Source organism: Ananas comosus, linkage group 22 (genome assembly GCF_001540865.1).
Source record: "Ananas comosus cultivar F153 linkage group 22, ASM154086v1, whole genome shotgun sequence".
NCBI classification, from domain to species: domain Eukaryota; kingdom Viridiplantae; phylum Streptophyta; class Magnoliopsida; order Poales; family Bromeliaceae; genus Ananas; species Ananas comosus.
This window is the reverse complement of record NC_033642.1, coordinates 8,108,923-8,122,141: the sequence shown is the minus strand read 5'-3', so window position 1 is coordinate 8,122,141 and position 13,219 is coordinate 8,108,923. Positions and strand designations below refer to the sequence as shown.

The 13,219-nt window shown below is 31.8% G+C and overlaps 1 protein-coding gene across 1 annotated transcript; it reads right to left on the bottom strand.

Annotated features, from left to right (window-relative positions):
- LOC109726977 (expansin-like A2) lies at positions 728-4,989 on the bottom strand. The gene is made up of 5 exons (XM_020256806.1): positions 4,694-4,989; positions 4,290-4,399; positions 3,950-4,131; positions 2,505-2,637; positions 728-1,152 (listed from the first exon to the last, which is right to left on the bottom strand). The coding sequence occupies exons 1-5, from the start codon at positions 4,824-4,826 to the stop codon at positions 898-900; spliced, it is 813 nt and encodes a 270-aa protein (XP_020112395.1). The 5' UTR covers positions 4,827-4,989; the 3' UTR covers positions 728-897.

Genomic DNA, 13,219 nt, shown 5'->3' with positions numbered 1-13,219 from the left:
GGTGAACCACTTTTTCACTCGGTGTGTTTTCAGCAGATTTATTTTAGTGATGGGTCTGGAGAATGTTCAATCTAGGGATCTGGGGAATGACGTGATCTCCGTTTGGGGCAGGTGGATGGGTAGGAAAGGAATGCACTATATATTCAAGAAACAGTCTAACCGAATGAGTAGGCTGCTGATGGGTCATTTGGAATGCTAGAAACGATACGATCTTTAGAAAGATCGAAACGGATCCGGTGCAAGTAGTTCACAAGCTCAAACAATTGATGAAGGATTGAGACTATCTCCTCCCTGCAAAGCAACGCCTATAATAGTAGTGGTTTTTCTTCTTTTTTTTTCTTTTTTTTTTTCCATCTGAGGCTCTGATTGTCTCATCTATGTTGTTTAATTTACCAATCCAATGAATGAAATGGGTAGCGTACTATTTTTCTCCTTAAAAAAAAAAAAAAAAGTATATAAACACAACACCTACGAATCTCGATTGTAACTCGACGCAATGGGCTTCACGCCACTTCGAATATGACTGGATCTAATCTAAACTCTCGTTATTTTGGTAGTGACTCTGCCCAATCTGACCTCCTGCCACAGGAAAGGAAGAACACTGATCCTTTTAAGCCAGTAAAATCATTCAAAAGACCATACAAAACAAAATTTTAAAAACCTTCTCAAAAATTGAAGGCTCCAATATTTTTCTTTTTCTTCCTTTAGTGTGATGAGGACAATAATATCACAATGCGAACCAACTCAATTTGCACTACTCAATATATATATACACACACACACACAAAATGTGCACAATTAGATTTTCTTTTTCCCCTTTGCTTTTCTTTCCCTCCAAATGCAAAATTGATGCCTGGCTTGTTTCTATGTATGCCCCCTTTCTTCACTTCTTCACTTTCACTCTCTTCTGCTGCCTCGTTCGCAAGGCAGCAGGCAGGCCTCTTTAGCAACATCACTGATCTGAACGCCGGTGTCGTAGATCTTCCCGACTTCCCACTCGGCGGGAAGAACCTCCGTCTCCGCCCACACCCACTTCCCGCTCGACCCGCCCGTCACCACCACCCGGAGTTGCAACGGCCCCGTCGGGGCTCGCGAAGTGCTCCATATCGGCCCTCGCCGCTGCGTCATGTACTCCCAAATCGGCGAGCCCACCTACAAACACCATGTGGTTTAAAAATTTATACTTTAATTACCCTATCATTTTATCCTACACTTTTCTTAAAGGGAAAACTTCAAAAACCCCCTCTGTGGTTTCGTAGTTTCTCACTCCCCTGTGGTTAAAATGTATCAATTTGTCCCCCTGTGATTTCTTTTTTCTCTTTTTTATATCAATTTCATTATTTTTTTTTCCTTAAATCAGTGATAAAGTTAAAATTAAAGGGTACTAAAGTGAATATTTGATAAATCTAGATGGGTATCTAGAGTTTTTTGTATATAATTTAATGAAATATTAACGAAAAAGCTATCGAAAAGATAAAAACAAAATCACAGAGGGGCAATTTGATACATTTTAAACCACAGGGGGGCCAAGTGAGAAACTATGAAACCACAGGGGAGGTTTTAGAAGTTTTCCCTTTCTAAAATATTCTAATAACCGCAGAATAATTAAATATATTTTTACAACCAAATGATGGCAAAGTAAAAAAAAAATAAGTTAAATTATAGAATAACAAAATAAGAAATAAGGTAAACCAACCTGCCAAGTTTTGTAATGTAAGGAAGCATTAATTCCTTATTTTATTTGGTAAAATATGATAACATTACAACTTGGTCCCCAAAATAATCCCTGAATTTTCGCATGTTGCACATTGATCCTGAGCACTTAAAAAGCATAATTTTTCTTACTTAGTCATTATTTTATCTTCTTATCACTTTAATTACTTCAAAAGAAATCCAAATAATCATGTTTGTCACAAAGTCAAAGTATTTTTTGGAGTGTAATGTAATGTGTTGCACTTCGATCTTGACCACTAAAAGAGCATAATTTTTCTTAGAAAAAAAAGTTACGTGTACATCTTTTATAGGATATATATCTTATATTTCTTCGATCCTAGAGTTCATAAAAATTCTGAAGCTTTTTAGTTTACACCCTAGTCTAGAACGTATGGATAACATTTCTTATTTTATCTTTTTTACTACCTCAATTACGTCAAACGAAATCAAATTATCAACAAAGTCAAGGTATTTTTTGGAGTGTAAATGTAAGCGAAAGTTTGGTGGCTTAAGTTAAAATATTTTAAGTAAAGAATACTTGAGATCAAATCAAAATATCTTTTTCTTAAAAAAATATGAAACAACTGCTTATATCTTCAATGTTGAGTGTGTTTACAAGTAAACTAAATAGAGAAAATAAATAATGCTTTGCGTATGATAAGATTTGAACTCGGGTTTTTTTTTTGTTCAGATACTATGTTAAAAAGTACGAAAGAATCATTTATTTTTAAAAACTTAAACTAGCTATTGAAGAACAATGATTGTTTCATGCGTTATTTAGCGGTTCATACCTGTGCGAGATCGACGGCGACGATGTCGGTTTGGCCGCCTTGGAAGAGGAATTTGAGGGTCAGATGTTTGGGGTTTCTGCTGCCCTCCTCCACTCGGATGGACAAGTTCTTGTTCTTGTATTCACAGGGTATCCTGCTCATTCATATATACATTTTTATAAATATATATAGATATATAAATATAATGAGGTACAAAAAATAAAATAAAACAAAATAAGATAAAATGAAATAAAAATTAAAAATGCCTGGAAGATTATTTTTAAATTAGAGAAAAGTTTTAAAAATTTCTCCATGACATTATATGGTTTAGCTCTTTTTTTTTTTGCCCAAAATTAGTATTTCTAAAAGCGAAAAATGTTGAAATTAATTTTGTTAAAGTAGGAAGTTAACATAATTTTTTTTAAAAAAAATTGAGAACTCAGCTTTTATACACTTCAACAAGAGTTTTAAAAAAAATTTAAAAAATCAGAAAAAAAATCCAAAAACCCCACAAATTCTATCTTATGCATTACCAGTAAAGTCCAAAGCTGAAAAAAAAAGAAATAAAAACACACACATAAAGGGCAGAGAAAAAACTCTTATGTGTGTGTTTTTATTTCTTTTTTTTTCAGCTTTGGACTTTACTGGTAATGCATAGAGATATTAAAAAGATTTTAATAAAAAAATCTGTTATATTATTTTAGGGTAAAATTTAAGTACACTTGTACAAAAGGGCCACAGATGATAAAGATTTTTTTTTTAAAAAAAAAGGGCTCTTCTTAGGATACTAGAATTATGCCCATTGGCCATCTACATCCTTTAAATTTAAAAAAGGTAATTAAATGAGGCTAAATTGAAATAAAAAAAATGTATCATTATATTTCGCTATAATTTACATAATCATAATAATTAATTCAATCACCTGAGAGTTAATACTTAATACTCGAGTAATGCTATACTTACAAACAAATTCTATAATTTTATTTTACAAACTCACACTTTTGGCTGTATGTGATTAAAAAGATTATTTATAAGCACAACATATATCGATCGACAACAACAACAACAACAACAACAACAATAATAATAACAATAAGACTAAAATACAAAAAATTCTTCTATAAATATCCGCTTTTTTATTTTTCCTCTCTATCTTTTAAAAATCTATAATTTATTTTCTTAAAATTTCAAAAATATTTTCAAAAGATACGGTATTAATGAAAAGGACAAAATGACCAAATTATTCTTACTTCTTCTATAAAAATAATAATAATTTTTTAATATATTTATGTCACTTTGAAGGACGTTTTTGAAATAAAATATAAAAAATGAACGGAATAGTGATGGAACCTAACAGAAGGAGACTAAATGCGAAAACTTAAAATTTTAATGGAGCCTAACAATAATAATAATAATAATAATAATAATAATAATAATAATAATAAAAAGCAACTCAAATTAATTACCTCTTATACTCCACATGAACCATCTTAAGTCTCATCAAATGATGGGCCAAGCCTTTTTGAGCCATGGCCATGAACCCCTTCTTGCTGAGAACCAGTTCCGTACGATTCACTCTCCTGCTACTATCTGTCAGAATCACCTTAACACCTTCACTGTTGCAAAGCATCTTATCAACACATCTCACCTGCCACAACAAATTCAAAACTCCCACATCACCACATCAGTAAAATCAAAATACTTTATTAATTATTAGAGTTATAATTGCAAATTAAGAGATAGTAATAATAGTACTCATCATTTAGTAATTAATAATTAATTAACTATTAAAAAAAAAAAAAAAACCTTGTAGCATCCTCCACAACCATTTCCTCTTCTGAAAAGAGCTGGGTTCCCTGCTGCAATGTAGCCTCCATTTAGTTGTGTGGCCATTGATCCATACCCACAAGCCCCACCTGTGAAAATGGGTCACCAAAATTTAAAAATAAAAAAAAAAACAAACTTTGCTACTGCTTTTGCTTCTGGTTTCCAAGCATTTGATAAAAAAGCTCTAATTTGATGCTTCTGATACTGCGACAGCAGTTCTTATTTCATCAAACGGCACTACACCCTACTGCAAGATTAGGCAGAGAGAGCGCTACGAAGAAAAGCTGCGCGCGGCAGCCTTTCTCACTTCATCAAACAGCACTGCACCCTACAACAAGATTAAGCAGAGAGAGAGAGAGAGAGGGGGGGCTTCAAACAATTACCAGAAAGATCAGCCTCAGAAGGGAAGTAAGCAGCCTTTGAGTGGTGAAGACACCTTTCACAGGCATTGGTGGAGGGGGAAAACAGGAAAAGGCAGAAGAACACAACCAAAAAGGAGAAGAATAAGAAATCCATTAATTGTTACAACATAAACAAGAGACCCTCTTCTTCCTTTTTTTCTCTAAATTTTTGAAGAAGAAGAAGAAGAAGAAGAAGAAGAAGAAGAGGAGGAGAAGTTGGAGAAAGGATTTAGTGGGGAACAAGTACTGGAGCTTGGGTGAGATCGTGGTGGGCTTAAAGAGAATTATAAAAATAGCATGGTATAGAATAATGGATTGGTAAAATTGTTTGGAGACCCCCTCAACTATAACTTATTTAATTTTACGGCTAATTTTATGCAGATCCCTACACACATAGTTAATTGTAAATATATTTCTATAGAATTTAACTTTCATATGTTATCCCTACAAAACTCTTGATGTTTTTAAATATGTCGTTGTCGTTAAGATCCGTTAGAAAAATTAACTATAGTAAAATATTTAATCTTAGCTAGTTAATAAGGTGAATTGACCTTTTTACTCCTCTTCAATTAACAATTGAAATTTTTTTAAAAATATATTTGTGATGACAAAAATGTCATTTTACTTATAAAATAAACAGTGTTTTAACGGTAACAAACTAGAGAGATATATTTGAAAATATTAGAACTTTTATAAGGACAATATATGAAAGTTGAACTTTGTATAAATATATTTGCAACTCACTATGTTTGCAGAAATCTGTATGAAATTAATCCTTAATTTTATGGCTTTTCAAATTTATTTTATTTGATTGATGAAATAAAATAAAGATAAAATCATATAGAGAAATATTTCTACATTTTTTAGTGGAGCCATATAAAATATATCATGAGCGACTCATTGCGCTATATACTGAGTGCGATAATACGTATGAATATATATATATATATATATATATATATAAAAATTTATTTAAGAGAATAAAGAATGACAATGATGCCAAATAAGGCTTAAATTTAATGAAACTTTAACATAGCTAACTAAAAAAATTCAAACAGAATACAAAAAAAAAACTAAAAGTTAAAACAACATTATTAGTAAAAATAGAGTAAAACTAAAAGGCCGATTCCAATATACTGTATAGTTGAGGGGTCTCCGTATAATTTTGGCCTATTAAATTCCACAAAGAGGCGCGGGGGTTTTAAAGAAAAGGACGGTTGGGGACGGCATTTCCAAGTCCACAGCAAAAAATGGTTTTGTGGGCCCAAAGAGGGAGGAGAAAAAACAAAAGGAGGGTTACAAATGTATGGAGACCCCTCAACTATAGAGAATCCTGAAATAGCTCCCTAAACCGGAATTTTAGTTTTGGGAAAACTTCAAATACCAAACCATGTGGTTTCACAATTTCTCACTTTAGTAACTTGCGGTTTAAAGTATATCAATTTAGTATTCTATAATTTTATTTTTCTCTTTTCGTCAGTCCCTTCGTTAACTTTTTATTAAATCATATACAAAAACTTTAGATACCACATCTATAGTTTATCAAATATGCATTTTAATAACTTTTAATTTTTACTTTGTCACTGATTTGACCAAAAAAATTAGCAGATATAGTAGCAAAAAGAGAAAAATAAAACACAGCGTAGGAAAGTGATACACTTTAAACCACATGGTACTAAAGTGAGAAAGTGTGAAACCACATAGATAGTTTTTGAAGTTTGCCTTAATTTTTATATGTACATCTGCTACAGAATGTATATCTTACACTCATAGATTCAAGGGTTGATAAAATTCTTATTAGATTTTAGTAAAAAAAAAAAAAATGTAAGATTAGTCAGTTTATGGATGTAAGTTTTATACATAGTAGTAGGGTATATAGATAGCATTGTTTTTTTTAAAAAATTGAGACCCCTCTAACTTTTACATTTCAAGTTTTTGTACTCAATTAAATTAAAAATTTTAATTGATGTGGTGAAATTACTAACAAATTCTATACATTTTTTAAATTTTGTATTGAAATATTTAATTATGAATACTTAGAAGTTAAGAGGGGTTTTCAATTAAAGAGAAAAGAATAAACTTAAATTTGCTCTACTGTTATTAAGCATATTTTTGACTTTTCGGTTCTATAATTTAAAATTTTATATTTTACTACATTGTGGTTTTATTTTTATTTTACCAAAAATGTCTTCCATTAATTAGGACAGCAAAATAAATTTTCACAAATTAGAAAATAGCGTCTTGCTTATAATAGATTCTTACAGCAAAATAGAAATAAAATAGATAATTAGTTAAGTATAATTTATTGAATCACATGATAACAATGTTAAATTACGCTAAACCATATAATAATTTAGTGTAACTTTTCAAATCACATGACAATAAAGTAAAAAAAAAAGCGCTAACGTAGTTAAGGAGGCTAATTCAGAAATTAGTATAGTTGAGGGGGTCTTCATACATTTTTAGCAAAAAGAAAAGATAAAAAAAGGAAAAATAAAAATTGGAAAGGGTAATTAGGTAATTAACCCCACCGACCCCAACCCACGGGCGTAACAGTGACATTTTATTTTATATTTTATATGAGACAACAATAAGACAGGGGACATGAGAAAAAACGCTACGGCTAGTCCCCATTTTGTGACTTTTTTAGTGCCCTTTTTCTTTTTTTTTTTGGGCTTAAGCCAGTGTACTTTAAAAAAATAAAAATAAAAATAAAATAAAGAACTTTGAGAGTTAAATCCTCGTTTAGTATGGTTATTAATTTTTAGTTTTTTTTAAAACGCTAATTTTGTTGGTTTAAATGGCCAGCATCCTATCTATGATGAAAAGCCATGTTGGACTGAGTTATATTCGAAATGACGTGAGACTGGGTGGGTCGAGTTATGTTCGAAATGCATGAAGCTGGTTGGGCCGAGTCACAATCGAGAACCATACGCGCTGTATCTGTACGCTTTAAGTAAATTGGTTACGTATTTCTAACAGCTCGAGTTTTTGGGATTAATAGTTAGCGCCAACGATCCGACAAGTGGTATTAAAGCCAAAAGTCACCGGTTCGATTCCCGCATGTTGCAAATGTGTCTAGATATTGGAGGAGGGATTGTTAGCTTAAATGGGCCAACATCCGCTCCTGTGACGGGAGCCCATATCGGGCCGAGTTACAATTGAGTAACTGTAACGTGAGGCCATGTTGTGCCAAGTCAAGTTCGAAATGGCGTGAGGCTCTGTGACGGGAGCTCATATTGGGTCGAGTCACAATCGATATCTGTGAACACTGCATCTGTACGCTTTAAGTGAATTAGTTGCGTATTTCTAACGGCTCGAGTTTTTAGGATTATTAATGGTTAACGCTGACAATCCGATAAATTTTATGTAATTTAAGATAGCAGCAAAATTAATTTTCTTTTATTATCATAAATTAGTCAATTTACAGTACACTCCGACCAGATAGTGCATATGCGACGGTTTGAACGGTATAGATTGATCGATCCACATTCATTCCAATAAAATGTCAGTGTCTTAACAACTTAGAAAGACAATATTACTTACTACAGAACTCATAACAGGACATAATGAAATTCAAATAAGAAAACGTACAGCGTATTAACAGCTCAATAGGGGAATATTGTTTAGGGCTTCGTGCATGGCTTGTACGAAGCAAAATTGAAATAAGCTTCTTGATTCATAATTGAAAACTATAATTTGAATTTTTTTTACTTTTGTTGCAATAAAATTAAGCTACTGAGAATGTTTAACTACAAAAGAAAAGGTGTATAGCAAAATTTTCTATAGTCATCTTTTAGTTGAACATAATATTTTATTTTCATAAAGTTTTTTATTTAAGTTTCCTAACATCTTTCACTTAAAAAAGTTTTATAGATAGATGCTATGTACATGTGAAAATATAGCACATATGCTATTTCTTTTAACAACAAATTCTAAAAAAATAAAATAAAATAAATATCACGAAAAGCCAAACTTTAAAGTTAAAATCACATTACAGTAAAATACAAGCTGATATACGGTTGGAGATTTTTCCGATTTTTACCAATAAAAGAATAAGGTAAACTATACTGTGCTCTGAAATTAGTACTAAACTACAAAAATTTTAAATTTATTACATAACTTTTTATCTAATTCTAATATCNTTAGTTAAGTATAACTTATTGAATCACGGGATGACGATGTTAAAATACGCTAAACTATATAATAATTTAGTGTAACTTTTCAAATCACATGACAATAAAGTAAAAAAAATGCGCTAACGTAGTTAAGGAGGCTAATTCAGAAATTAGTATAGTTGAGGGGGTCTTCATACATTTTTAGCAAAAAGAAAAGATAAAAAAAGGAAAAATAAAAATTGGGAAAGGGTAATTAGGTAATTAACCCCACCGACCCCAACCCACGGGCGTAACAGTGACATTTTATTTTATATTTTATATGAGACAACAATAAGACAGGGGACATGAGAAAAAACGCTACGGCTAGTCCCCATTTTTGTGACTTTTTTAGTGCCCTTTTTCTTTTTTTTTTTGGGCTTAAGCCAGTGTACTTAAAAAAAATAAAAATAAAAATAAAATAAAGAACTTTGAGGGTTAAATCCTCGTTTAGTATGGTTATTAATTTTTAGTTATTTTTTAAACGCTAATTTTGTTGGTTTAAATAGGCCAGTATCCTACCTATGACGAAAGGCCATGTTGGACCAAGTCATATTCGAAATGGCGTGAGACTGGGTGGGTGGAGTTATGTTCGAAATGCATAAAGCTGGTTGGGCCGAGTCACAATCGAGATCCGTACGTACTGTATCTGTACGCTTTAAGTTAATTGATTACGTATTTCTAACAACTCGAGCTTTTGGGATTAATGGTTAGCGCTAACGATCCGACAAGTGGTATTAGAGCCAAAGGTCACCGGTTCGATTCCCACACGTTGCAAATGTGTCTAGATATTGGAGAAGGGATTGTTAGCTTAAATGGGCCAACATCCGCTCCTGTAACAGGAGCCCATATCGGGCCGAGTCACAATTGAGTAACTGTAACGTGAGGCCATGTTGTGCCAAGTTATGTTCGAAATGGCATAAGGCTCTGTGACGGGAGCTCATATTGGGTCGAGTCACAATCGAGACCTGTGGACACTGCATCTGTACGCTTTAAGTGAATTATTAGTTGCGTATTTCTTCTAACTGGTCGAGTTTTTAGGATTATTAATGGTTAACGCTGACAATCCGATAAATTTTATGTAATTTAAGATAGCAGCAAAATTAATTTTCTTTTATTATCATAATTAGTCAATTTACAGTACACTCCGACCAGATAGTGCATGTGCGACGGCTTGAACGGTATAGATTGATCGATCGACATTCATTCCAATAAAATGTCAGTGTCTTAACAACTTAGAAAGACAATATTACTTATTAGGGAACTCATAACAGGACATAATGAAATTCAAATAAGAAAACGTACAGCGTATTAACAGCTCAATAGGGGAATATTGTTTAGGGCTTCGTGCATGGCTTGTACGAAGCAAAATTGAAATAAGCTTCTTGATTCATAATTGAATACTATAATTTGAATTTTTTTTACTTTTGTTGCAATAAAGTTAAGCTACTGAGAATGTTTAACTACAAAAGAAAAAGTGTATAGCAAAATTTTCTATAGTCATCTTTTAGTTGAACATAATATTTTATTTTCATAAAGTTTTTTATTTAAGTTTCCTAACATCTTTCACTTAAAAAAGTTTTATAGATAGATGCTATGTACATGTGAAAATATAGCACATATGCTATTTCTTTTAACAACAATTTGGAGATTTTTCCAATTTTTACCAATAAAAGAATAAGGTAAACTATACTGTGCTCTGAAATTAGTACTAAACTACAAAAATTTTAAATTTATTACATAACTTTTTATCTAATTCTAATATCAAAATATTCTTTAAATTACAATTTAAAAATTTTCATCCAAAGAATTACTTTATCATATAGCCGCAAAATATTCTATAAAAATATATGCTAAGTACCATGAAACTCTGATCTACAAGAGGTACTGAAACTAAATAAAGGTTCATTACAAAATTGGTAAAACTAAAAAATATTAAAGTATAAAATTTATTTTTGAAAGTATGTTAAAGCTAATATGAGGCTAATATTGTTAATTACTTATTCAAACATCTCACATTTGGGTCAAAAAGTAAAAGGACTAATAGTAAGTAGTGACCAAATAGGCACAATGGTAGGACCACAAACTCAATAATAGTGGTGGGCATGTGAGGGATAAAAATGGGGACAATTTAGCCCATCATATAATGTTATTATATGATATATTTTCTTGGTAGGTAAAAAAAAAAAAATTTGGAGAACACCTACTTTTATAGGATTATCAAATTGGCCCCTCAATTTTAAAAATTTTTTTATTGGATATAACTGTGTTAATTTTTTTTGGCTGTTACTTGTTAATTATTCCAGTTTTATTTACTTAAAACTGATCAGGTGAATTTGATAAAATCTTAAATTTAATGGATAAAAATTACTTGACCATAGAAAAAAAAATATTAAGAAAGTATTTATTTGGCAAAAAGTAAAAGTTGAGGGGGCTACATTAGAATGACCCTTTTATTTTTTTATTTATTTATTTTTTTAATTTGGTTGATATGAGTGTGAGTGGATGAATGTGATGGTGGATTCAATCAATCAACTTGTTCACCACCAATGAGTGTAGAGACAGAAGCCACTTCTCTCTTTAAAAGTGAATTGATAAAAAAATAATAATAATAATATAAAAAGTGACAAAAAAAATGTGAACAAAAAAGAGTGAAATGAATCTTATTCCACTATCCTGCCTAATTTATGTCTTTTTTATTCTCCACAACAATATTTATTCTTTAAAGGATGCTTATTTAATTTGCTGGGCCCAAAGCACAATAGTTTTAATGTACCAAATTTAGCTCCAGAAGCATTTTGTTTCATGTATCTTTAGACAAATGTACCTCACTGGAAATTTTAATTAACCTTCTTATTTTATCAAAAATAGTAAAACATTAAAAAAATTTTATTTATAACCTTATTAAATCAGATAATAATTTTAGATTTTTGATGTTAATTCCATTTCGTGTCTTATCACTGAAATACTAGGTGTTACGCTTGATTAAAAAGCATAAGAACAAAACTTTTGTTCAACATTAATTCAATAAAAATTTATTCTATTTTTTAAAAAAATATAGAAAATTTTAAATATAATGTAGCTATTAGTTACAAAGAAATAAATTCTATTTCTGTTGTAGTACACTTTTGGTGACTAATGATTGGCAAACACTGAATTAAGTTCATTAAACATCTCATTTCCACATGCATATACTGAGCAATCCGAACTACTTAATCTATTAATTTGCTTGATTTGAGTCCGTCAATATTATTTTAGCTTTAAATTTTAAGCTAATGAATTGATGGCCGGTTGCGAAACCTGTAAAGATACACGACGAATTCAAAATTTGAGGTGAAGCAAATTTTAAAAAAAAATTAAATTGATTAACTTAAAATAATTTATAGTTCTGATAAATTCTGTACAGTATATTTGTTGTTAGTTCTCCAAAATAAAGCACGCAACTCTTGTGATGTTTCAGAGTCCTGCAGTGCGCTATTTGGTGATGAACGGCTGGCGAGCACTGAAGTTGAATGGGCGCTTGCAGGTCCACATGCATGTTTCTCATTGCCGCCGTTTTTCCTGTACTTCTCCGGGCTATTTTATTTCGACTACTGTGAAACATGTTGAGCTTGTGGATTCAATGTTAGGGCTTAGGAGGGTACAACTGCTCTTTTTAAATCTCATTTATCTGATGTAGGAATGGGGCTCGGAATCAGCTCGCTGTCCGCGAGCCAGTTCGTGTTCGGCAAGAAATGAACTCGAAATCGATCACTCGTTTAATAAATGAGCCGAATACGAGCTGAAGTCGGCTCGTTCGTACTCGGCTCTATATAGATAATTCAGTTACTATCTGTTTAGGAGGACTGAGATCTTCGTCCTATCTAGTTGTTTTTTATTTTGTTTACGTTGCATCGCTTTTTTCCTCGATAGCGAGCAATAATCCCATTTATGATAAAGCGTGTACTGACGGAGTCGGCGAGCAGCCCACACTAGCGCACAAGAGGTATTTTTTCTAAGTCGGAGTATCGGGACTCGCACTCATTGAACTTCTTGCGCAGAAGACGAAAGATGGGCTCACATAGTGCCGTTAATTTTTTTGGTTTTTTGGAATCACATGGCCGGTCAATAAACTCTATCTCGCTTAGGATTCTAATAAGGCCCTTATCTACGACAAGCTGAAGACGAGAAAGGTCTACAAGGCAAAAGAATCACCGACCGTCCCTAGAGCAAGTGACAAAGGGTTTGGTGGTTGGTACCCGAAACCCAAGTTCGAATCCTAGTTGATTCACATTTTCAGTTAAGTTTATTTCTAAATGAAATAAACGAAGCGGGTAGCGTGCTATCTATCTCTTAAAAAAAAAAAAAAATTACA

What these genes read in the sequence shown, in the direction of transcription:
- LOC109726977 (XM_020256806.1), bottom strand. Translation starts at nt 4,826, where the DNA reads ATGGATTTCTTATTCTTCTCCTTTTTGGTTGTGTTCTTCTGCCTTTTC. An exon ending in GTTGTGGAGGATGCTACAAG is followed by an intron (nt 4,132 to 4,289) that starts GTTTTTTTTTTT and finishes TTGTTGTGGCAG; the next exon opens with GTGAGATGTGTTGATAAGAT. An exon ending in TCGCCGTCGATCTCGCACAG is followed by an intron (nt 1,153 to 2,504) that starts GTATGAACCGCT and finishes TGGTGTTTGTAG; the next exon opens with GTGGGCTCGCCGATTTGGGA.